The following is a 26,630-nucleotide window of genomic DNA, read 5'->3' as shown; positions in this document are numbered from 1 at the left end:
GCACCAACCCTGCACCCTCAGGTTATCTCCACCCAAAGCTCAGTGCATGTGAAATGCTGCTCTTCACCTCCTGAGATACACACAAGCTCCACAAAACAGACACTCATACTTCACAGCGACCCAGAGGAATTCTTAGTAGAAATAATTCCGGTTTTATTGTGAAATGTTATGATGTGAGGAAAGTTTTCTTAAAAATAATTTGGTTTTTTCGCCATCCTCTTTTAGTGGCTGCATGTTCTTCATGAGCACAGTGGAAAGAATCCAGCAGTAACACCTACAAAGATCTACCTGCCCTTTTCATCCCTGTCATCTCCAAAATCTCATACACAGAACCTCAAGTGATATTACCAATAACTGTTAATAGATCTTGGACCAAGATTCCACAGTGCTGTTGATCCCTGCCCACAGGGACACAGTGGGACCAAAGAGACCTCACAGGTTTTAATCTGCAGATTGTGTTGCCCCTTCAACAAGAGAGGGATTCCAACTGATAGAGCAGCAGCAAGAGCAAAACTCAAGGCACGTTTGTATAAACAAAAACTCTTTTCTTCCTATAAAAACAGGCAATAAAATATACAAAATAAGTAGAATTCTCTCTGTTCAACCAAAGTACATCTGCCTCACTCTTCCCTGAGGCAGTAGTGGAGCACTAGCAAGAACCACTGGTATCACATTTTCAACATTCGGATTTGCTATGAAATAAATTAGACATATTAGTGCAAAGGGAAAAGAAGTCTGTCCTTTGGATTTTGGGGTTGGGTTGTTGGGTTTTGTTTTTGCTTTACTCTGGTTCTTCATAAAAAAATTACATCTCTAAGAAATTAGCATTTACACAAAAAAACCAAGAAGCTATGTATTTGCCAAATATCTTAAAATAATTCTGTATACTGTACAAATATACACTGTTAAACATTTACAACCTCAGCTTCCTAGATGACTCAACCCACTGCTCTTCCAAGCAATGCAGCTACCCAACTTCTCTTTTCAAAACCTCAAAGGTACCATCTGTCAGGTATTAAATCCCTTCACAATTAGGGACAGGATGGGAAAGAGATCCTCTGATAGTAGTGGTATCAATAGATGGGAGTTCCAGCTGTGCTCAATAATTTAAAACACAGTCCTTGCTAGACAGAAATCTGGGAATAGATTTTCAGTAATGAGCTCATAGTGAAGTCAGTGAAAGAACTTTCTTCTCTTGGCAGAGCTTGATTCTGAGTTCTCTGGTGATTCCTGGGATGGTCTCCTGGACACACCACGAGAGTCTCTGTTCCACTCACTGCCACTGCTCTGAGCTCCTTCCCTGGGGGCTCTGGAACCGCTTTTGGACACGGCTGCTCTCCGGTCACCCTCGTGCTGGGCTGAGGGAGGGGCTGGGGGCAGCACACTGCCCTGTCCTGCTGCCTGCTGGGCCCTCCTGGCACTTTCTGTTCTGCACAGCTGATCCCTGGCAGCTGGGGACACGTGCAGGCCTTGCTGTGCTGCTGATCCTGCCGTGCTCTGGGCTGGCCTCAAGGGCTGCTCCTTCCCTTTGCCTTCAGCTCGAGTGGCCAGGCTGCCCAGCCTGGGGTCCCGGGGCTTCTCTGGAATGGCACCAAGTGCTGCAGCCCCCGAGGGTGCAGGGGCACTGCTGCTCCTCCTGGAGTCTGCAGATGGGGTCCCCAAGGGTGCAGGGGCACTGCTCCTCCTGGAATCAGCAGCTGGAACTCCTGAGGGTGCAGGGGCACTGCTGCTCCTCCTGGAGTCTGCAGATGGGGTCCCCAAGGGTGCAGGGGCACTGCTCCTCCTGGAATCTGCTGCTGCAGCCCCAACAGATGCAGGGGCACTGACTCTCCTGCAATCTGCAGATGGGGTCCCCACAGATGCAGGGGCACTGACCCTCCTGGAATCTGTTGCTACAGCCCCCACAGATGCAGGGGCACTGACCCTCCTGGAATCTGTTGCTACAGCCCCCACAGATGCAGGGGCACTGACACTCCTGGGAACTGCAGCTGCAGCCCCAAGAGATGCAGGGGCACTGCCCCTGTTGGAATCTGCAGCTGCAGCCCCTGCAGGCTGTGTGGGGCCTCGGCTTCCTTGGGGCACAGCATGGCCAGGGCCGGCAGCAAGTTCCCGTGGGCTGCTCCCAGAATTTCCAGGCTCACTCCTCTTGCCACTGGAAGAAGGAGCCTGCACCACGGGAGATGTCATAGTCCCTCCTTTGGATGGGGGCTGTCCTGGTGGCCTGAGCTTCAAAATCCTGAGAGCTTCTTTCTTGTAATTTTTTTCTGTTGTCCTAATAATGGCACCTCTCTTCTGAGCATCCTGAATCAAGTGATTCCAGTTTTCATCCCCCTTTAAAAAAAAAGAAAAACAAAAATCCCCTGTTACCAGCAAGAAATCAACACAAATGGACAGAGGTGTCAGAGGATGTATAACCTCTTTAATCAAGGTACCTGACACAACTGTCATGGAAACCAATGCTATGTTCCTTCTGGAATGGAAGAATCTTATGTTTCAGGTGCAAAACAGCAACAGACACTCTGGCTGCTGTAACACAGGGAAGGCACTTTGAGCCATCAGAACTTCCAAAAATGACAAAATTTCTCAATTTCTCAATTTCCAGGGGTTCCCCTCGGAGGCGCGGGGCTTTAGCGCCCCCCAGTGGCGAACTAACACAAACCCCCTCCCGCCCTCGGGAAAGCACAAAACCCAAAAACCCTGCAGGACTCAAAATTCACTTTCTTGCACAGACTGAGGACAGTGTGAGGGTGCTGCTCGGTGCCCCGGCCCAGGGGGGGCTCCCAGAGCCCTCTCCATCCCCACTGCACCTACCATGAGCGTCTGCAGCCGGCCCAGGATGAAGAGGCTGAACCGGGCTCGGGTGATGGTGACATTCAGGCGCTGGAGGCTGGCCAGGAACCTGAGTGACAAGACAAAAACTAAGCTCCTCAACTGCTTCTTCCACAAGAAGGTTTAAAGGGTTAGGAGGAAAGGACATAAAATGAAATGTCACAGAAATTAACAGCAGCAGTTCCTGCCCAGACCCTGAGGCAGCAGCCCTGCCTTACGTGAAAGGCTGAGCATAAATTGTGTTTTCTTTCTTTCACCACTGAATCCTTGCAGGGAATTCCAGTTCTTTCCAGCTCTTGTCGTTGCTGTTTCCTTTCTTAGAGCAAATCCCCTCTTAATGCCACTGCTCCTTAAACGTTCCTCAAAGTACTGAGGACATCAACCTCACTTCACCTATCAAGACTTTAAGCTTCTTTTTGACTCCAACTGAAATAGATTAATAATATTTGGCAGTATTAATGGGAAAACACCCTACTGAAATACTGAACACTGCACATGAATATTTTATTTTAAAGGTGACCTGCACTGGAAGCACATCAAGGCAGACTTTTGCTTTGTCATGCTTCAAGAGGGGAGAGTTTATCCTTGCAGAACTCTGGTTTTGCACTAGGAAAGTTGCCTGGTTTGGTTTTCAGGGATTACAATCCACAATACTGAAACTTAAACAAATGCTGAGTGTATTCTTAAAAGTTGATTTCAGTTAGCACTCATTTACCAGAACCCAAAAAAAGGTTTGTGAGACTAATACCAACTATAAGAGCTTCCAAAATACACAGCTTAGTCTTTACTAACAAAATCCACAATTCAAAAGTCCAACCTAATCTGAGCAGGTTCACTGTCAATGCCTGACTCTGTGGTCACTGAGACCTCATCTGCAGCAAATTCACAACCCTGCAGTGAAGATGCAAAAGCCACAGAGTCACCTCAAAAAAATTGGACAGTGCAGGAAATAAGAGAAGCAGAAGCAGAGTGGCTCCAGCAGCACAGATAGAGTTCTCTAGGACTTGAAAAATGAAAAAGGAGAGACCTTGAAAGTCTACTAAATATTCTTGACAGCTTTTACAACTGAAAGACAAGAAGGTTATTTTCCCAGGAAGGAGGGAGGGAAAAAATCCATTGTTATTCCTTGGAGTTTTCTTCTCCCAGTTACTTTCAGAGTAAATTTAATGCTGGACTAGCAACCCTGGAGAACAAAATCCTTCACTCAGGCTACAAGATCATAGTAAGGGTGTGGCAAAAATCCTATCACACCTTGCCAAGGGCACCTGACCCTGAAACAGAGATGCCCAAGCCAACAGCAGGTACAGCTGCTAAGGCACTGCACTGGCACAGCTTGAATATATATATATTAATATATAAACCTTTATATATTAATGTATGAACACAGGAAGCTGGAAAGTTCCTGCTGAAAGAGCAGACAGAGGTTAAATCTCATGTCAGCAAAAAGAACTGGCAGGTTCCAGCTGCCTTCCATTCCCAAACTCAATCAATCAGATTAAGAAGTCTTCAAAAGGCATTATTGTTGTTTACCATAAGATTTGGATTCCTTCTCTTCCCAAAGTGGAGCAGCACAATTAAAAGCCATTTTTCTTGCAGAGAATGAGCATCAGAGAAATATAAGCAGCTTACTGAAACTTATGTGTAGAAAGAAAGATTTTTGTTTATGTGACCAGATTTTTGCTAGTTTAACTCGGAAGGCAGTGAACTCTAAGAAGGCATATTTCATATTTTCACTACCATTTTTTAAACTAAAAGGATCCACAAGTTACAGAACTCAGCAACTGCTCTAAGTGCTCTGGGGGTAAACAGCACATTCAGTTTAGTTCCTTCTGTTTCAGACAGAAAAACCCATAAAATTAAGCAATCTGCAATCCTGAGTTAAGACTTGCTGCTAATCTGTCCCTATATTAGAAGACAAGCACACTCATCTACAAATCCCAGATCCAAGTCTGCTACACCACATTCCAAGTGACATGCACAACTAATTAACAAGAATTTTACAGACATTAGCAGGAGAATGGGTTTCACTTTGAGAACAGCATGCAGGAAGTTACAAGGTGTACCAAAAGCCCCAAGAGCAATAACTGCTGCAGTAATAATGCAAAGAGCCAAGATCCCAAGGCCAATCCTGCCAAATCCAGGCAGTGGCAGGGTAAGGGAGCTGTGCAAAGGGATCAGCACATAATGCAGAGCACAGCACCAGCATTTCCCTGTTGCTCAGACATCTCAGACCACTAATTCTTGCTCTGAGACATCCTTTATTCACTGCCTGGTAGAAGTGATTTGTTCTCTGTAACTTTCTAACCAGTCCTATTAAAAACATGATTTTCTCTGCAGTGTCCCTGGGAATGGGACTGGCAATCCCTGCAGGCACATACCCAATGGATCCCTTGGTGCTGTTTGCCTGCAGGTGTGGCAGAGCGGAGCCCTCGGAGCTGTTTGCCCTCACACAGGACACGATGATGCAATCCTTCTCCCGGCCCTGGAACGCATCCACCGTGTCCACCTCTCCTGGGCTGGGGACAAACACAATCAGCAGCTTGCTCATCCTCACTTGGGGTTTTTAACAACACATTAATGCAAACAGCCTAAACACTAAATGCTCATGTGTGAAACCACCAGGGTAAGTTTCTCATTTAGTACATGAGCATAAACCTGAATTTACTTTTCTGAGGTCAGCATTATAACTGAAAATCTGTTTGGGTCCACACAGCATGGAATTTTAAGTTCTTTTAAATCAGCTTTATTCAGAACTAATCAAAGCATCTGGGTAATAACTAAGAAAGGCATGTTCTCTTTGTGCTAGTTTTAAGCAAAAGGGTTACACATCCCCTTTAAAGGCACAACCAAGAACAAATTTTAGCAGTACAGAAAGACGCTGGAGACTTTTACCATTATTAAGAGGATAAACAAAGGATTAATATGCAAGAGCAAGATCCATTTGAAAGTTTGTGGTTTCTTTACCTGTTATTCTTAAACACACTGTCCAGTTGTTCCTGGATTTTCTTTTTCTGTGCACTGTAAGGGGTAATTATTCCAATGCGACGAAGGCCCAGATCCTTCCTTTTCTCTTTAATTGTTCTAATTAACTCCATCACCAGCTTCACTTCCCGAGGATTGCTGTAAGAGCTGCACAGGACAAAAAGGAAACATTACAGGAACACCTCTGAGAGTTCTTTCTAATTCAATGCTTTGGGGAATTTTGGTTTTTGAACTTTTACAGCTTTTTTCACACAGAGGATCAAAGAACTTGGCAAGCAGACCCTGAGGAGGGTGTACTAAGCCTGGGAAGTGCAGGCAGTGAAAAGTTGCACTTCCACATTCCCTCAGCACCTCCAGCTGTGCTCTCCTTACAGAACTGGCCAAGGGAGGGCTGAGCCTGCCACCTCCTGGCATCTCCTCAGTGTGCACCTGGGAAAGGGAAGTCACTGATAAAATCAGGATTCAAACTCGTACTGAAGTTAACAGACACTGCAGGCATTTCCTGGCATCTAGCAGTGAGTCAAACCAGGATTAAAACCAGTTTCAGATTTAAGAAAACCTCTGTTTTTTGTGAAATTAAATCTTATCAGCTGGAAAATGCAGTTCTAGCTACTTGATGCATATTGGAACAACAAAGGAGAGAACACAGCTCTTCTGTAGACAATTAATTCTCAGAAAATCTAAACTGTGGCTGAATTAGAATGCAGGACTTACTCATTGTCTCGCTCCTCACGACCATCAGCTACATCAAAAATCAGGTAGGGCTGGAATGGCCATTCTGAAGAACATCTGTTCTCCTCTATTGCCCTGGAAATAATATTTTTATCACAAGGCAACCATACAACTAAGAAATTCTAAGAATTTATCCTCCATTTATTTACATCATGGTTATCAAACACAAGCAGCTCTCCAAGAAGAGAGGAGCCTAAAGTATCCCCAAAGGAAGTTTAGATTGGATATAAGGAATTTTTTCTTTCACAGAAAAGGGCTGTAAAGCATTGGAACAGACTGTCCAGGAAGTGAGAATCACTATTCCTGGAAGTGTTCAAAAATCACATGGATTTGGCAGTGAGGACTTGATTTAATGGTGCAAATGGTTGACTCATGAGCCCGATGGCACTGAAAGTCTTTTCCAACTTCAACCATTTTATGATTGTAACTTTCAGTTCTTTTCCTCCTCAGAATCCTTACCTTTTCCTGCCACCCAAATAGATTGAGGCCTAAAATGAACTCTGTATGACTAATTTTAATAGACCTTACCTCACCTACCACACCCAGCACTAACAGAGATGGACTGCACATTTTCTCCCATTAACCATCTTTTCCCCTCCCACAACAATTTTTAAACTCACAAGAACACCCTGACATGAACAAATTGCTTTGAAATACCCTCTGCTCAAAAAGGAGAATAGAGAGCTACTCACTTGGCAGTTTTTAGAGTCCTGCCATAGACATAGTTGGATGGGAAGAGGCAGATGTCTGGGTGCATCCTGTACTGCACTGTCAGCTGCACCACAGGCAGGCTGTGCAGCACGTTCCTCTGCACTTGCTCCTCCAGGTGCTTCTGCAGTCGGGCCATCAGAGACTGGTCATAGCCATACTGCTGAGCTTTCTGCCACAGGGAGAACAGGAAATTTCATTTGGCATCTCATTCCCCACCAGTCCAAGTGTTTTGGTGAATTTGAAAGTCAATTTGGTGTTTTAAACTTCTAAATCGCTGACAAAATGACAACTGCTCGTGCTCCAGTTTTCTATGTGTGTTGTCTTATTTCACCTACACAAATCTGAATTTTTGTGTCTAGTCTTTAACAAAACAACTTCTCCTTGTGACTCACAACACAGTAGAAAGTTAAGAACATCAGCCATAATGAAAAGCAAGACTTTCCAGGTGAGATCTTGTTAAATAAACACACAACCTCTAAAGAAGTCACCCTGGTTTTCCTCCTTTCTTTACCAGGTGTTTAACACAGCCCTCATTGCTGGAGACAAGATGTGCTCCTATATATTTACCCTTAAACACCTATAGGGTCAGGAAGTCTCCAAATAAATAAGAAGTCTTCATCCTTCTCAAGGAATAGGGTAGTGACTGAAGCTCCCAGAATGACAAAACAGATCCTGCCACAACATCACTCACAAACCAAGTGCCCAACTTAAAGTTTGTATTGCCCCATTGAAATCTTTTCCCCTCTTTTTAAATATTTCCTATAGATACTGTTCTTTAACCATATCCATTCTATGGCAAGAAAAAAGCAAAGAGCTTGAACACTTACTACTGATTTGACAGTAGGAGGGAGCTGTTTGGGATCTCCAACCAGGACAAGTTTATTACAGCGATGGATCAGTGGGATCAGGGTTTCCACCTCACAGGACTGCCCTGCCTTTTGATATGCAAACAGGACAAAAGTAGAAGTTGTAAGCAAAGCAGGGAAGTACATTAAAATTCTTGTAACACAGCCAGAATAACTCAAATGCTTTAAGTCTTCTAAAAAAATTTAAAAAGAGGAAAAAGGATTTTTCTCTAGTAAAAAAACTACAAATATTTATTTTACTACTATATATACAAAGCTCTCCAAATAGATAAAAATATAACCAAACCATCTGGAAATCTCTAAAGCAAAAAACCATGGCTGAAGTGTGGCTCTACATAAAAGCTGTCTGCCATTACAGCACCAAACAAGTCAGGAAAAAAAATCAATTAGAAGTTATTCTTTCTCCTCGTGGTCCTACTGACGACAGGGCAGGCAACAAACAAATGCTGCAGCAGCAGCAAAGAGCCCAAGGTGGCCAAGCAGAGCCCAGGGCAGGTGTGGAGGTGGCAGGGGCTGCAGCTCCCACACTGCACTGACCTCATCCACGATGACACAGCTGAAGGGATCCAGCCCCTGGCGGGAGAAGGCCGATTCCAGCAGGCTCCCCCCGCTGGTGCTCAGCGTGCAGCAGATGATGTCAGACTCCAGGATGATGTCAGCCTGCACCTTCTGGGAGTGCACCCGAACCTTCAAAGCACAACAGGACACCCTGGTGAAAATTCAGCCTTAACTGCAACAGTCAATGCTCCTGTTTGGGCTTTTTCCCAATATGCAGCCAGAGCACACCCAGATTTCACAGCTTACTCAGCTCATGGCCTTGATCCATTCACCCACTACTCTATAAACGCTCTCAGCTACATCAAAACCAAATTTCACCACAATTAAAGGACACCAGGTATAAAAATACATCAGCTGAAGTTTATTAGAGATAAATTCTCCTACCTCCTTTAGCTGAGAAGCGAGTTGTTGTCTCTCCTTTGCAAGTCTGCCAATTTCATCATTTAACATTTGACTCTAGATAGGGGGAAAATTAAACAGGAACCACCTTTAGCACCACCCATTTCCCATATACCTTTTTCCCCCTTCATACCCTAATTAATTTCCTAAACATGTAGACTTGCTCAGACAGTCTTTTAGTATCAAAATGGTCTCAAGAAGCCAATCAGTTTCTTGGAAAGCTGTCCCCATATTTAGGCATTGCAACACACAGTACCAAGTCTTACATATTTGTGCAACTGAGAAATGGTTTATCACCAGAAATCTCTGATTTGGCATAAATGCCGAATTCTTAGACAAAAAAATGGAAAAATTGAAGTGCAACACATACTCCAAATTCTCAGATCATGAGGTATCTTCCTGTATTTTCAGTGAAACAAAGCTTTGAACATATAATCAATTTAAACCTTTAAGATTCATAAATATGGTTATATTAAAATCTAACTAGTGGCAGAACCAAGTGAAGGCTACTGAATGGTAGAGCAACAAATGGCTCAATCAACCAGTGGGAAATACTGGCATAAATAAACAAAAAAATTCCTGATGTAAAGTTCTTCATTCCCTCTCATGGTGCTACCAACTTTTCCATTGGTTGGAAAAGTAGGTGAAGACAGTGATACCAAAAATCAGACTTGTTTTTGTGTTATGAACACAAAACCACAAAGAAGATTAAAACTTGTCTTGCTACCTCTCTCTTCTCACATCTGTGCATGGCACGCTCTCGAGAGAGCATGTCCAGCTTCTGGTCCAGAGCTTCTTTCTTCTTCTGAATGTCCTGGTCACAGTCACCTGGCTTTCGTTCTGGAATAAACCAAAGGAAGAACAGAAAAGCTATTACAGGAACTCCAAATTGGACACGTGCATTTTTTGCTGCACTTTCCCATTTTCTATTCAAATTTTATCTGGTACAATGATGACAATGAGAACTGCTTCCAACTGTAGTTCTCAAATGCTGTATTGCTTGTAAAATTATGGCTTTAACGTGTGTGCAATGTAATTTATTAAACAAAAGGGTCACTTTGCTTATTTTTCCCTTTTCCTTAGATCTTTTCCACTAGGACCGACAAAAACCAATGTTTTATGAAATACTATTTTAGAAAAATCTTCCTTATCACAGGACACATAATGCCATGTGGAAAACATCACCCAGCTCTTAGAGGAGAATGAAGAAAAGTCTGATTTCCATGTTACTTACTCATTCTGTGCTCAACTTGCTTATCCAGGCTGAATCCCCTCACTTCATTGTTGATTGACTTTTCAGGACCAAGTCGCACTAATTTGATATCGCCACAATTTCCTGTTTACAAATCAGAGTCAAAATACTCTTAAATTACTCCAACTGTCTCTATGCTTTGCTATGACAAGTAAAAAAAATATAAAACATCATGGATATCAAACAAGGCTTTTCTAATTACCTGGAGTTTTCAACACTTGACTTGTATTTAAATGCAGCTACAAAAAAAATTCTGTAATTCCAAACCCTATCAAAGGTGTTGCTCACATTTTAGTTGTGGCTAACATTAAGAATGCTATTTTGAATTAATGAAACTTCCTCTTACTCTCAGGTTTATCTAAAACTTCCAGAATTCCTAACTTGGACAATGCTGAGTCCCATCAAGTAAAGCAATTGGTAAGTCAATAACAAAATAACATTTGGTTACAATGCAGATGTTTTTCCCCTTACCACAAACTAGATGTCTTTAACAGAATTAATCTACTTTGTGTTAGTCACAAACTGGGAGGAGGAAAAATGAGAAGCTTATACATATCAAAATTTTCACCAGTCTGTTTCCCATGAACCAAAAAGTCCAATTTTATTCAAAATAAAGGCAAGGGACTTGTGTTCAAATCCCCAAAGAATACTTAAAAACTGATGAACTTTAACAGCAGGAGGAAAGGGTCCATGTCTATACAAAACAAAGTGTAACTTATTAAAAAACCCTCACAATACACCTTTTAGAAAAGCACATTAAAGTTAACAATGCAAGTACAGTGCATGATCAACTGCTTCAGTTCCTCCTCCAGGTTTTGCCCATTTAACATGAAAACAATTTAAAAACAAACCATACCCAAAGGCTCCTGCTTGTTTTGGCATTTTTCCTTAAATGCAATGATGATCTTTTTCATGAGTTCATCAACAGCAGCATTTGATGGTGCACACACTAGAAAACGGTTTGGCTTAATCTTGGAACTTTTTTTCCGAGCTGTTTTCTCATTCCTAGTGTTCTGCAGATTAATTAACAACAAACAAGTTCCTTAGATTGTTTTCACCTGAGATTGAGCAGTCAGACTGTACATTCATCTGAACCAAACCCCAGCACATGACCATGGTCACTTACTTCTCTCAAAACACGGGACAGGAGTCCTACAATAGTTTTTGATTTCCCTGTCCCAGGAGGTCCATGGATAAGGCAGATCTTGGGAAGTCCTGGGTGCTGCTTTACCATGGCATAAGCTGTCTCAATGGCTCTCTTCTGATCTTCATTGTATTCATTCATGCATGAAACCTGAAGGAATAAACAGAGCAAAAAATAATGAATTCATGTTGATCACACCTTCCACACCAATTTTCTATTCTTTCAGAATGTCCTCACATCTCTAGCTAGAGCTCAAAAGGTGGAAGGGCAGGGAAGCTTTTGATTCTACGTCTGCTCTAGATACACACTCAATCCTCACTTGAAGTAGGTTTTGTTCACTCCCCACACCTTTATTTCACAATACCTTTTCCATCCTGTTTCATTTCCTGGAAATTCCCCAGTAAGGGGAAGGAAAATTGAAAGCAGTTGGAAGCTCACTGTAACAATAGAATACAAACACCTGAGCAAGCTCAGACTCATCTCCTCCACCCCAGCAGCCAACTCTGAGGAGGGCAGTGTCTCAGTGCTTTTGAAACTTGGCTATTTTCTCTTACTCATCTCAAAAACCAAACCTGCAGAACTCATGAGGCCCAAAAGCTTTTTCTGTTAACCCTGGCACTCCCAGCAGCACAACTTACAGCACTTCCTGAGGCAACAGGCAGATCTCTGGGACAGAAGTCATTGTAACTTGGATTTATGATGGGTCTAACCAGGGGGCTCCTGCTCAGCAGCAGGAGACCTTTGAATTTTCTGTGTGTGGTCACCAGGGAGCCAACCACCACACACTTCACTTGCTTATGGATGAAGAATGACAAATTGCCTTGGGTTTGCACAGTAAGATGACAGGCAGTCTGCTGCTCTTTTTGTCCTGTTAAAAAAGAATAAAAAACCAAGCTGTTAATTAAAAAACTTTCCAAATCATTAACTGAAAGATATTCCAGTAAGTTAATTAATTCACCAGAACAAGGTGCTGTCTTCTGCTAGGGAATCAACAGTGAATTCTTGCAAAATCCCAACACTTCCCCACCCCACAAAAAAAAAAAAAAAAAAAAAGACCAAACAAAAAACTCTGTACAACCACTCAGATCCCTGCTTTAATAAGGCAGGTTCTGGGTACTTGGAAATCCTGATAACTCACAGTTTCAATTCCCAAAGACACTGACAATTTTAGACAGAGAGATCACAGAAGTTCATGGCACTTCCTATCTCCTGGCAATCCCATCCTAAAGATGAGTGCAGAGCATTTACTCATCAGTAGTTTCTGTTTCCACATGAAGTTCTAGAAAAATGATGGACAGCAGGGCTGCAGCTTCAGTTCCTGATTTTTACAAAGCTTCTAGCATGGAACAGACCTGCTACAGAGGAAATACAACTCCATTTCCTCTGAGGCCAGTGGTACATTAAAATTACCAACAGCCAGCTATGAAGAAGCATTTTATGGCACCAAGGACCCCATTTTTATTTCTAGCCCTGCTACTCACTATTTGCACAGCCAGATGCACGAGCAAAACGTGTCACAAGGCCAACATGATTCACTGTGTGGTACTCCATCCCACTTTCTTCCCCAAAAGTGTCCTTCTGCTTGTGGACCTTCAAAAGGATTAAGTCATCCTCCTTTGGATGGAGCTGCCTTGCCAAATCCCTCTCTCGTAGATGAGCTGTCCAAAAGACAAATTAAAATCACAAGGTTGAAAAGAAAATGGTTACATTTTCTACATGACTGCAGAAGTACTGTTAACTTTTTAAAGCTGTTAAAGGCTATAGCAAAAGATTGTTGTGGAAATTTTAACTCCATCCTGCACTCTTAAGCCTGAGCACAGCACTGTATAAACACAGAGCAAGTCAAGGACAATTTTAACAAAACAAGCTGAAAAAAAATCCTAGATGAGAGAGATGGAAGGCACAAGCTCCCTGTAAAATACATGGTTCTCTTACATTCATGCTATAGAATAGCAAAGTTGAAATCCTTTCTATATTTAAAGCAAACACAAAAAACTCTGCCTCAAACTGCCAGCTCATTATAATGCATCATCTACTTGAAAATCAGATTAAAAAAAAACCAACCCTCACCTGTAAAATGTGCTGTATTCATGTCAGCAGAAAAGTTCTCTAAGTAGAAGTAATAACCTTTCTCTCTTACTTTCTGGTTTTCTACCCATTCTTGTGCCAGCTACATGTTGAAAAGGAAACAATAATACTTTGAAGGGTTTAGTGTATCAGAAGAAAAGCTTACCATGACTCAAAGTGCAAATAAATGAAATAAAACTATAAGACTGTCAATTAAATATATCAAGAGTCTTACTAATTTCTTTCACATAAGCATACCCATTATATATAAACACACAGGGCAAACAAAAGTTCTTCCTTGCCACTCACCTATTTAATATACTTTCTTAAACTCCTTCACAATTACTCTGAGTCTTCCCTGACTGCATTTTCACCTTAAAATATCAGTATTAAACTGGCATTGGCTTTATTTTCTACCTTATTTCTATAGAAGAAATGATGCAATGACTGAACTTGAAAGCATTCAGACATGAATTGAAGGAACACTGTTTTGTCGCTATTAAGCTATAAACCAATAAAGACTATTAAGCTATAAATCAATTAAAAATACTTCCTGGATTAACCTTCCCTCTCATGTAAGTTCCCAACAGAAACCAAAACCAGATTTTCATCCTCTGCCATTGAAAGACTTCAGTTTCTTAAAGACTTCTGTTTTGAGCTTTATACATGATAGAGAGGAAAACCACATTCTTTGCCGCTCCTCTTATTGTGGACGTGCACCAGGAAATAAGAAACACTTCACTGATTTGAGTAACTCTGGTCATCCCCAATCTTAAACACAGCTTTTTGGATTATCTACCCCAAATTGTTCCTCTATTCTGATCTCTAGCTGAATGTTTTCAAAGGTAAATAGAGGACATAAACCAGGTTTTAATATCTTGGTAAAATTTCTCAGTGTTGACGAAACCAAACCAAAAAGCTACTTACTGTTTCAAAGGCATTGAGCATCATCAAGGGAAAAAATGTGTCAAAATACTCATTGTAGCCCTGAAAATGGGGAGGAACAGCAGCTACTATGGTCTGCAGAAGATGATTTGGAGTTCCAAAGTAGCTGAAGTTTTCAAACATTTCATAAGTCCACTTTAGGACTTGGTTAACAAAAATGCTGTAATCGCGCTGCTGGCCAAGAAAAGAGGAGGAGGTTTCTCGGCCAGGCCCTCTGGAAATATTTGAAGCATTGTCATAGTGTTTATTTTGTGACTGGAGAACATTGCTGGAATTAAGGGGTTTGAAAGTTGGAGATTTGCAGGTTGGATCTCCTGCTGGTGCAGGTTTTGGATACAGTGGTGGCCTGACCACCACCGGTTTGGCCGCGTTCACTTTGCTTTTTGAAGGTGGGGGAAACTTTCTGCCATCTTCCAGATCTTTGCTGAAGGCTGCGTTCCGTGAAGAACTCGCTGAACTGAAAATTTTGGCAGTGGAAGGTTTTTTTGTTTTAGGTGGTGGGAGAGAAGGCTTGGCAAACACGTGGTCTGCCCCTGGGCTGGTGGCTGGGTGTTTACTGCAATAGTCTCCAGGTTTCTCCACCTGTTCCATACAATCTTTATCCTTACACTTCACAACAGCTGAGACTTCATTCTGCTGAAGGCTTTCATCAACATCCATCTCCTCTGGGGTCTTACTACCTATAGCAGCATCTTGAACGCTTTCCTCCTGAGAACATAACTCCATATCCACAGGATCTAACTGAGTTAAAAACAGATTATCATCACCTTCATCACTGCTTTCATCTGATTTACACCCATTTTGCTTTGGAGTTTTCATCTCACACTCAGGCAGGACAGTGCAACCTTTTCCTGAAGACTCATCTTTATCACCTTCAAGTGCAGTGGAAGAGAGACTTGAATCCATGGGGACAGGAGGAACCACAACGCTGCTACCCTCCCATTTGCTGTTCCAGTCTGAAGAACGAGGCATTTTAGAGGAATTTGCCACCTCCTCCACAGAGAGGCTCTCAAATTTTCTCTCACTGGCAGAAGAACAAGCAGCCTCCTCTCTTTTTTTCTCCCTTTGGTTTTCAACAGATTCTTTAATAGCTCCCAGTTCAAAACTTTGAGCCTTTTGTACCACAGATTTTGCGTACATTTTGGTAACTTTGTTTCTACTCTCCAAACTTCCTGCAGATTTTTTCACGCTTCTTCTGGACCTTAGATACTGGCGGTCTTGGCAGGCCAGCAGTTTTTTATTCCCTTTCACAGACAAACGCTGAGCCTCGATGTGCTTGGTTCTCTTTTTCTGCGTGACCCCGATCCTGCCTGCGGCTTTGCCGTGGCTGCGCAGCAGGGCCAGGCTCTCCAGGGAGGGCTGCGACAAATCGAACGCCTTGCGGGGCCCCTTCTTCAGGCCAAGCTTTTCTGCAGTTGATGCTGGAGCAGGGCTCTGCCGGACCTTCCTTGGAGGAACCACAGCAGGCATCGACCTGCCAGGCTGAGAACGTTCTGCTGTGCTTTGCAGAGGGGTTTTATTTTTGGCTGTTTTAACAACGGGAGGTTTTTTAGGACTTCTCTGAACAGCTGGTGCCGATTTACATTTTGCTGTGGGCTTCTGTGGGCTCGTACTCTTTTTCTTAAGGGCCAGCTTTGAAGCTAACGAGATGGGAGATGTAGATGCTGTGGGTTCAGGCCCTTTCGAGTCCAGGGTGAAGCCTTTAGCAGTATCTTTGTCTGCACATTTCTCCAGTTGACCTTTTGCCTCTTCCTTGCCAACTGATTCTTCCAAGGTTGAATTAGTCGCTTCTTTGGTATCATCAGCTTCTTTCTGATAAGAAGTATCTTCTGTCTGCTTTTCTATTGAGCTTGCTGCCTCTTCCATGGCCTCATCACTAAAGTAAGGCAGATCATAGCCCCAGTCATTTAAGTCATCATTCTGGCAGTCATATGAATTACCTGTCTCAGGTGCTGGTGAAACACCATCTTGTTTATACTCCTGAGTTGCTTCCACAGCATACGCTTGAGTGTCTTGCCAAGCTGAAAAAACCTCATCTTCTGTTTCAAATTCAAAATACTGAGACTCACAGTCATCCAGTAACAGGGGAGAGCCTGGAGACTTTGATTCTCTTTTAGTGTCACTATCAGAAGTGCTGCTGGAAGTTGAAGACGGCTCTGCACACACATTTTCATTCTTGGTTTTTGATTCCTCCTTCTCAGCCACACCTTTTTCTTCATCAGAAGAGTCTGAAATTACAATGACTTGATTGCTAAGTTGATCTCCACCACTGGGACACTTGGTACTTTGGCCCTCGTTGGAAGATCTTACAGAACCTCTCACTTTCCTTTTAATATCAGACACATTGTGGTACACTGAGCTTTCCTGGTTGGATGCAATGGGAAAATTAAGACTTTTGGCATAAGCAGCTAAAGATAATTTACTGAGTTCTCTATCAACCTGGGAGTCTGATGAATCATCATCTTCAGAAACCGTCTTCAAAAAATTCTCCTCTTTCTTCCCCACTGAACTGTTTTCCCTCCTGAAATATTCTGAAAACTCAAACAACCTGTCACTTGACTCATGCTTCACTGACAGTGGCCTGATCACATCCCTCTTGTTTTCAGAGCTAAATGGAAAATAACCACATGCTGAAATTTTATCCCTACAAGAGGTCTCCGAAAATTGATTTTTGCAGTCATATTTATCCAAATCATTTAAATTAGGCTGCTCCTGGTTTGAAGTTTGAACGTTCGTGCTCCCCTTAAAGAAAGACAGCAACGATGGACCTGATTTTTCTTCTGTTGATACTTTTTTCAGTGAGGTGTCATTATGCCCTAAAAGCAAAGTACTGTCATCTTCCTTCCCTTGCACACCAGCTTCATTTCTAGAGGAGTTACAGGAATCCAGTGATTCTTCCTTGGACACCTGTTTAGTGGGGACCAGTCTGGACTGGAACACACTGTTTGCACTTGTCTCTTGCATACTTTTGCAACTCCTTGAAGATGGAGAATCAAGATGAGTCTGAGCAGACAGATATGGTGTTTTGGATTCTGCTTTGTGTTTCACTTCTAACTCTCTGCCTCTCCTGAAATCTGAATGCTCAGTATTTGAACTGAAGCACTGATCATCCATATTGCACTTCCCTGCCACAAGGTCAGAGCTCCTATTTTCCTGAACTTTCCCACATACTTTTGTTGCCAAAGAGTTCTGTGGGAAGACAAACTCCTGATCTGTCAAATCATTAGGCTCTTTTTTGATATTCATCAAGAGGCCTTCTGTGGATGTGCAAGATGTTGAGCTTCTACACGCATCTCTACATTCCTCTTCCCAGGCATTCTTTCTCCTATGCAAAGGGTTCTCTTGACAATCTCTGCCTTCCTTTGACATGACAAACGGTGAACAAAGGTCCCTCCTCTCATGTCCACTCATCTTGGATCCATCATCACACACATTCCTCTCCTGCTTTGTAGAGACACTCGGCAAAGCTGCTGAGCTTGACTTGCTCCCTCCAGCCAAAGAGCTGCTCAGCGCTTTGCCTTTTATACTTCTTATAACTTGCTTTAAGCACATTTGCAGCTCCTGGGTTTCCTGGCTGCTCAGCTGCCAGCCCACAGCTCGATTTCCCCGCAGGAGGAGGTTCAGTTTGTCCAGGTACTGCTTGCAGAGGGCGTGCTGGCCGAGCTGGTAGCCCTCCTTGAGCAGGCTGCGGATGAGCTGCACGCAGGCGTGCTGCACCGAGCTAGGCGCCTGCAAGGAGCCCGCGGCCGAGCCCTTGGCAAACAGCCCCGGAGCCTTCTCGCTGCAGCGAGTGAAGGCTCTGCTTGGCAGCGTGGCACACCTCACCACCGCCTCCACCCACTCCTGGGAGCTGATCCACAGCAAGTGCAGGCACTTCTTGCTTCTGTGCAGCTCAACGATGGACACCAAGATGAGGAGGAAGAACTCGGAGATTTTGTCGCACTCCTGGAATCGTTCGATGAGGATGTCTTTGATTTCCGAGCAGAGGTAGTGGATGACCTCTACTATATAGGCTACACCCAAGTCCTTGAGATCCATGAGGGACTGAACAAAAGGGATGAACCAGAGGAATGTGCTGTGATGGACACGCATGTCTCTGCCTATGTCAGACTGAAGCATGTTAGCCAGGGTCTGCATATCTTCATACATGTTGGGGCAGTACTCTGGGCAAATGGCAGCCTTCCAGCCAGTGTCCTGAAAAATACATCCACCACACAACAGCCTCAGTGATAAGCACAGTTTAATATGGCAGCTTGCTTGTAGCCAAGCTTTTTTGTTACTTCCTTTCATATACTTGTTCACTAAACAGTAACAGTTCTTATATCGCAATGCAAGTCATTAAAAAAATGCAAAAAATAAAGATCACACAGATCTAATTTCCTAAAACATTACCTATGAAATTAGTGTGAAGTAGTAGTTCCTTTAAAAAACATTGTGAACTATTCAAAGACATCATGCTGACATAATTTAACCTCAGATAATCAAAAACACATGGAAAGCCCTTAAAAGACACTTCATAAATGCAATACACTGACATCAAGAGATGACCACACTTGGAAATGTTTATTCTTGACAACATCACTAAGTGACCCCAGTTCAAAGAAAAGGAATATAAAATACTGGTTTAATACCTTCTGAGGCTTTTCTGTGTTATAATTATACACAATCTGACTGCAGGACATCATGTCATCACCATAGTCTGATTCTGGTTCAGCTTTTGTCCTGAAAAGAAACACAGATTACTAGAGACTCACACAATTAAAACCCTGAGAAACTCAGGACAGATGTTGCTTTTCAGATACCAAGTGTAGAGCTTGTTTTATCCAGCTTGTAAGAGCTGGGAGAAGTGACTGTCTCAGGAAAAAGCTTTCTATTGAGTCACGGATTTGTCTATGTAGAACAAATGCCCAGAATGCCATCTACTGAAAATTCAGGAATTCTCACAAATTTACCAAACCTTGAACATGGCAATTTTCATTAACCTTCAGTGCAAGTTTGTAGCAGCACTAAATAAGCACAGAACAGTTAAAAGTCTTCCCACTTCAGGAAAAAAAATCCTAACAAGTTTAACAGACACACCAGAGTTACCAAAAGTGAGCATATATTTTTTTGAAGGAACATCACAATATTAGGGGACCTACTTCAACTTTTCTTGCTTGAAGTTGGAAAGATGCTATTTCTTTAATTGCCATCTCCCTCCCCCAACACAAATTACAGCAGCACTGACAAGAACTGACCTCACAAAACTACTGCGAATATTTTTGATTTCATTGTTGTAGCTGACACTGTTGATTATGGTTTGAAAGGCTTGGACAGGATCAATCAGCTGACCCCAAACTTTAGACCCAAGCTGATCCAAAATAACCATGAAACAGTGTAGGGCAGGCCAGAAGGGGTCAGTGGAATCATCTGAAACACAACAGGAACAGCGGAGAGGGTTGAAAAGCAAGTCCTGGACATTCTTAGGCTAAGCAGAAATTGAAAGAGCTGATTTTCCTAAAATATCAATAGAAAAGTATTCTAGGAAGTTGCAACTGTACTTTTTACTGGAAAAACAATTTAAAAAGTCAAGCTCCCTCATTTGTACAGAGACACTGCTCCTTATGCAGTCTTAAATCAACAGGAGCCTGGACGCCCATTATTAATGTTAAATAATACTGATATTTCCCCACTCTATGAAACTGATTCTTTCACATGGTTTTTTTGCAGGAGTGTGCTAAGAAGTGGCACAACTTACACAGTTTCACTTACACAGCTAATTTATACTTCACAGTTATAATAGAAGCAATTGGTTTCTTCTCCCTCGTGTAAGAAAATATCATATCCTCAATAAACACGAATTAAATAAAAATTTGCTCATTTAAGAGGCAATCCTGGTCTTGAGGTCACAAGGCTATTCCCAGACTAAGCCAGATTTAGCAAAAGCACCACCATCCCTTCTCCACTCCAGATTTTGGATTTCATCTTTCAGTATTTCCCAAATATTGGACCTTTACCTGAGGCCTGTTTATCTTTTGAAAATAACCTCTCATTACACTACTAAGAAAAAAACAAGGAATTTGCTAAAGATGAAAAATGAGCTATGAACTGTCTTAATCTCAAAATGACTTACCAGCTGCTTCTTTCTCCATAGTGTGAAGTATAGACTGCATGAAATCATTTTGTTTGTCTGGGCCCAGTAACAAAGAGTCCATAGCTTGTTCTTCCAGCACTGACAGCAACATGCAAATTCCTGCAGAAGAAAAAACAGAAGCAACCTGTCTATATATTTGAAAAAATATGAATTTGTACTGACAAATTTTCAAGCTCTGACTTGAAAGAACTGCTTACAAATGGGAGACTACACAAACTCATTTCTGATCATAAATACTCACCCAGCCAATAGTTCTTGTAGTTGGCTGTGTCATACAAATGAGCTGGCAGAAGGATGAGTTTACCCTTTTCAAACATTGAAGAGCTGTAAATATCTGGGTTCTCAAAAAGCCCCAACTCAATAACTCTGAACAAACAAGTCAGCACTTCCTCTAAGTCATAGTAATCATCCCTGTCAACCTTTCCCAAATTCCTTGCTGTTAGGATGGCCCATCGACGAATCTAAGGATTGAAACAAATAGTTTTATGTTAATAAAAAGAACAAATTCTGTAAGAGCAAGCACTGCTATTACAAATGGGACAAAGGCATAGAATAATTAAAAATAAGTATTCAAAATAATCTTAGAAACAGGCTTGCTATACCTACAAGCTGTTGGTGACAAGGAAGCTAAAATTCAGGGTAATATCTATGAAGAAAATTCTTTGGGATTAAAGTGCAACAGTTGGTTTGTGCTAATTTTATGTTATTTACATGTAACTAACCAAGACATTCTAATGAGAGACTGCATACTGTAACAGAGGTCAAGTTTTGTTTACAGATAAATGCACCACACATTTTCTAAAATCATGCAAGACAGTATTCCATACCTTCAGCATTAACATGTGCACATAACCAGGATTTAGCAGAACAGAAAAAGGAACTCACCACCTCATTTGGGTGGACCAAAAAGAGATAAATTCCTGGGTATTTCTCAAAGACCTGAAAGGAGTCTTGACTTAGTTCCATTCTACAGAGCACTTCTACACATAGCTCACCTAAAAGAGTAAGAGAGTTATAGCAAGCACTAATTTACAGGCTCACAACAAAAATGTATTTATTATCAAAATAAATTATACATTATTCCTCTGGTTTAAGTATATTCATTTTCACCTCCTGCAGTGGAACACCACCACTCCCTTCCACAGGGATATGATCAGATACATACTGACTTTCTCATGCAGCAGCAGGTAGGGGTATTTCAGTATTTCCAGCAGGGGCACTCGCAGGTTGTTCTCAAAATTTGGGCCCACATAACCAGACAGAGGTGTCTCCCCATGCTCATCAACCAGGAACAGCTCATCTTCTCCTGCTTCCTCATTCATGGATTTCTCCATGTGGGCAACCAGGCGGGAGGTTTCCAAGTCCCACAGGTCCTGTTCAGTGGGGCAAAACAAGAATCAAAGTGTATTTTGTGAAAAAAAGTGATTAAAGGACATTTATTACCACATACAGATAATTCATTACATGTTCAAAAATTGAAATGTCATTTTGAAAAGTTTCTCTCTATGCATGGTCCAAACCAGTAAAGCTTTGAAATGGAATTCAACTAGGCAAAGCACAAATCTCTCACTTTAAAATTGAGATTACAAAGTTTTTCAAAATAACCTTCAAACCAGATGCAATGTTAAATATTCATATTCATTTCAATACTTATTTGAGTCACAAAACTTTGTTTCACTGGCCAATACACATAAAGACACAATACAGGAAAAGAGCATCTTTAGGAAGATAGGAAAAGCACTAATAAAATCTTGCCTTATAGATTTTGCAATTAGTGGAAGGACAAGAATATAAACAATGCAAAGAGACTGACTGATTTGCTGGATATTTGTAGGGATTCACCCACTTAACTTACTCATCTTAAGCAACTGCTCCAAACCTCAATTAGACACCAAGTTCATTCACTGCAGTAAATGGACACAAAAAGGAACTTGCAGCAGGTGCAGATTCTCTTATTCCCAGTCTATGGAACTTCCAGTCACATGGAATTGCACTCCAGAGCAATCTAGCTGACCAATCTAAAGAGCAACCTTTTAGACTATGATCTATTAGCTAAAAACACATACTTCACATGCACAGAAGGGAAATAAGCTAACAATATAATAAATATTATAAAATGCTTTCCTAAAATATAAAGTTGTATATTGCTAAGGGAGGACTACAAAAGAGGTCTAAATTTTTTTGATTAATTGCAGTCTTGCAAGGTCTGATCTCTGAAATTGAAACATAAGAGAAAACTACTAAGTGAAATGAACTGAAGTGAAAGAGAAGTGAAAGCAAACAAAAACAGGAAGAAACCAACAACCGAAGAGAAACCAGCAGAAAAGAGAAAACACATTAAAGAAATGAGCTGTTAGTCTGGCAGATGTTCTTTGTTTCAGATGACAAACCATCTACAGCACGAAAGAAGCCCAAGCTGTGGTGTCTAGTCAGCAACTTAAAACTACTGGTTTAGTTCTTGCTGATTTGAATATATGCAGAACAAGAGAATCTGTTTTACAATCTGCACTTTGCAACTCCATATGAAAAAAGCAGACAGTTAAAAAGCAACACAAAAACCCAGTAACACACAACTACTCCCAAAACCCAGTAACACACAACTCCTCCCCTTACACTGAGGCTTCTTAATCAATCTCTTAATTAATTACCTCATGCAATCTTGGACATTCCTCCCTTGCTTTGTGGTATTCAACCACACACTCCAGGCAGTAACAGAGGTCATCATTGGAGCCTTCAAAATCTTCCTGGGACAGCCTCTGAGCAGCATAGTGCCTCAGGAACTCGGTGGTGTCAGCACCAGTCTGTGTGCACCATCGGCATGTGCTCATTCTGGGGGGGGGCAAAAAAAGCAGCAATTAAAGCCCAAAGCCTTCAAGTGGCAAAATATTCCCTGTCAGCCACGACAATTTTAAAGTGTGGGGAGGGTCAGGATTTCAGTTACACATTAGCAGTTTCCATGCAGGTGTTCTGACAACATCCAGGTGCATGCAATTAAACCCATTAGAGCAATTAAAGGGACATCGCACCAGAAATGCCTGTGGAAGGAACAGCACACGGTAAAAGTAAAGCACTGTAGTCAAATGTGCAAACTAGGGGAAAAAAAGGGTGAAAATTCATTTTATATTTAAAAAAAAAATCTCCTTACCTGCACATGATTTGCAGAACTACATGCAAAGCTCTTTATATTATTTTACTGGTGTGGCTGGAATCTAGGTCTAGAGTTTAATTAGCTTCTTTCCTTAATCTCCTACTAAAATTTATAGGTCAACAAATCCCTGTTGTCACAAGCAAAGGGTATTTATGCAGAACTTTCCTGTCTTTGTGATTTTTATAGACAGAGTGCTAAAATTCTCACCACAGATTGCTTTCCCCTAAAAACAAAAATCCTTCACTAAGCAGCAATGGAGTCACCTCAGATCCTGCTAGCCTGAAGAATTCCACAGAGCACTGGAACCACAGAATGGTTTGGGTTGGAAAGGACCTTAAGGATCATTTTATTCCACTCCCTGCCATGGCAGGGACACTTTCCACCGTCCCAGGCTGCTCCAAGCACCATCCAAACTTTGGACACTTCCAGGGATCCAGGGGCAACCACAGCTTCTCTGGGCACCCTGTGCCAAGGTCTCACACCCTCACAGGGAAAAACTTTCTCTTAATACTCAATCTAACCCTGCCCTCTGTCAGTTTGAATCCACTCCCCCTTGTCCTACCACTACAGCTCCTGATGAAGAGTCCCTTTCCAGCTTCCTTTTAAGCCCCTTCAGATAATGCAAGGCTGCAAAAGCAGGAACTCTCGAACTAACTATACAAAAAGAAAGGTGGTAACTACTTCTTTTATTCAGCATGAAAAAAGCAGATAAAGCCAAGCCATTAGTTTCCTCATACATACACATACAGTGGGAAAACCCAACAATTGTGGCATTTACCTTTGAAAAAGGCAGCTATTTGCTGTGCAGGTGTGCCAGCTCACATGGTGGGAAGGAGAACAGCGCTGCCCTGCAGCCAGGCAAGGGGCTGAGCCCTTCAGCCATACATGTCCTGAGTGCAGAGGGCAGAGCCGTATCCTCAGCAATCCACCCCCTGGTGACCAAGTCCCGGTGGTGTTTCAAAGATCTAGAGCAAAACAGAAATCAAACCACTGAATCACAGCATCAGTCCGGCTGGAAAAGGCCTCTGAGATCACCGAATCCAACCTGCCACCAAACACCACCTTGTGTCACCCAGAGCAGAGCACATCCAGCTGAACACCTCCAGGGTGAAGGAATTCCTCCTGATGCCAGCCTGGCACTACTTGAGGCTCTGTCCACTCCTGCCACTCACTACTGAGAGAAGAAGCCAATCCTCACCTGACAGAACCTTTTTCCAGCTGGTAATGACTCCACAACCAAAGGTTGTAAAGTAGGTAAATATTTTATTCAGCGCTAGACGCAGGGAGAGAACATCTTTCCAAATCCTGCGTGCCCCGACATTCACAAATCCTCTATTTATTCACAAAAAATCATGCATATTCTATAATGCCTATACATATTCAGTAGCTCTCCCCGCCCATTTTCCACATGGTTTGGAAATTAGCAGCGAGTGCACAGTTTATCCTTTTTATTGAGTCGGTGGTCTTTAAATGAGTCTGGGGCCTGACAAGATGAAGGCTCAAAGTTTTCATAGTTGTTAAACTTTCGAACTCAGGTGTTTTGGCATCGAATTTTCTGGCAAGCTCAGCAGTTTTTATCAGGGGCTTCTCTTATTTGCAAGCTCAGCAGAATTTTATAGGTAACAGGTATCCTTCGGAGGGTCCCCTATCTCTGTCCCGTACGAGCAGAATAACGAATACCATATGTTCACACACATATTGCCTGAACTATCCGAAATTCCTTATTAACCCTTAAATCCCTTGTTTCAGTAGATCAGCAGAAATCAGTTCAGCTCACACTCAAGAACTGCTGTGGTATTTAGGTTAACACTTGCATTGATGCATTTCACGAAGCGGTAAGTACAACAGAATCTCTTCTGCCATTCAAATGCGGATGTTTGCCTGGCTTTTCACTCGTAAAAAGCGTCAATATTTACCTATGCCCGTTAAGCGAGGGAATCGCTGCACGGAGCGTGGGCGGGCACACGAACGAACCTGCGAGCAGCGCCGTGCCCTGACCGCTGCGGAGCCCCGGTACCCGCGCACCGAGCACCGAAATCTCTTTCGGTTTCGCATTGGAGCCGCCGCAGCCGCCCCGGTGCCGGTGCTGGCCCCATCACAACCCCAACCCCGGCAGCGCCCCCCTCGCCCCGGCCGCCCTGCCCGGCGCCCTCCTCCCTTTCCGCCAAGCGGGACCCGGCCCGCCCTGAGGCGGCGTGAGGGACCGACACAAAAGGGCGTCCCGGCAGGAGCGCGGGATCCGCGGCGGCGGCGCGGCACCACCTCCAGGGCGGTGCGGGGCGAGCGGACGGTCCCTGCTGTGCTCACGGCTCGCTCCGCTCACCTCACGCCGCTCCCCTCGGTCCGCCCGGCACGGCCCAGCCCGGCCCGGCTCTCCCGGAGCCGCCGCTGCCGCCCTGAGGCCGCGGCGCTGCCCGCGCTTCCGGACGCGGACGGATGTGGGCGCTCGCTGCCTCCCGCGGGAGGAGCCTTAAAGAGACAGCGCGGCCCCGGCGGCGGAGGGCGGGGAAACTGAGGCACGGGGGTGGGCTGGGTTATAGCCCGGGCACCGCCTCAGGGACGGACGGGGATGGGCCTGAGTCCTGTTACAGCCTCAGGGACGGACGGTGCTGGGTCTGAGCCGTGTTACAGCCTCAGGAATAGACAATGCTGGGCCTGAGCCCTGTTACAGCCTCGGGGCGGACGGTGCCGGGCCTGAGCCCTGTTACAACCCAGGCACCGCCTCAGGTGATGGCCGAAAAGACTGGTTGGAAATAAAACACCACAAACTGGTGTTTACAGAGCAGGTATTTGTTTATTGCAGTGCTGGAGGCGAAGGGGATTTTCTCCGCCTCAATCACTCACTCACCCTTGTCGAGTGCTGT

At 43.2% G+C, this 26,630-nt stretch overlaps 1 protein-coding gene across 2 annotated transcripts; it reads right to left on the bottom strand.

Annotated features, from left to right (window-relative positions):
• On the bottom strand, positions 1-26,167 carry SETX (senataxin). Of its 2 annotated transcripts, XM_054284227.1 has the most exons (26): positions 26,090-26,165; positions 24,545-24,731; positions 23,267-23,447; positions 21,784-21,991; positions 21,504-21,613; positions 20,860-21,079; positions 20,598-20,717; positions 19,723-19,894; positions 19,117-19,207; positions 14,468-18,679; positions 13,544-13,643; positions 12,955-13,131; positions 12,112-12,341; positions 11,456-11,623; positions 11,186-11,342; positions 10,312-10,413; positions 9,805-9,917; positions 9,063-9,134; positions 8,658-8,807; positions 8,082-8,189; positions 7,236-7,423; positions 6,526-6,618; positions 5,794-5,958; positions 5,208-5,345; positions 2,812-2,899; positions 1-2,331 (listed from the first exon to the last, which is right to left on the bottom strand). In XM_054284227.1, exons 3-26 carry the CDS (start codon positions 23,444-23,446, stop codon positions 1,174-1,176), a joined length of 8,520 nt encoding a protein of 2,839 aa, XP_054140202.1. In that variant the 5' UTR covers position 23,447; positions 24,545-24,731; positions 26,090-26,165; the 3' UTR covers positions 1-1,173. The 2 variants fall into 2 exon arrangements, with proteins under 2 accessions (XP_054140202.1, XP_054140203.1); XM_054284228.1 differs by lacking the exon at positions 24,545-24,731 and having other exon boundaries at positions 26,090-26,167.
• Between the last annotated feature and the right edge of the window lie 463 nt (positions 26,168-26,630).

This window comes from Melozone crissalis, unplaced genomic scaffold, assembly GCF_028551555.1.
Source record: "Melozone crissalis strain CALT ecotype California unplaced genomic scaffold, PUWL_Pcris_2 ptg000041l_1, whole genome shotgun sequence".
Classification (NCBI taxonomy): Eukaryota; Metazoa; Chordata; class Aves; order Passeriformes; family Passerellidae; genus Melozone; species Melozone crissalis.
This window is presented reverse-complemented; position numbering and strand designations above follow the sequence as displayed.

What these genes read in the sequence shown, in the direction of transcription:
- SETX (XM_054284228.1), bottom strand. Translation starts at nt 23,446, where the DNA reads ATGAGCACATGCCGATGGTGCACACAGACTGGTGCTGACACCACCGAG. An exon ending in GCTGCTGCATGAGAAAGTCA is followed by an intron (nt 21,614 to 21,783) that starts GTATGTATCTGA and finishes TTACTCTTTTAG; the next exon opens with GTGAGCTATGTGTAGAAGTG. An exon ending in AAACAAGCAGGAGCCTTTGG is followed by an intron (nt 10,414 to 11,185) that starts GTATGGTTTGTT and finishes ATTTGTAAACAG; the next exon opens with GAAATTGTGGCGATATCAAA.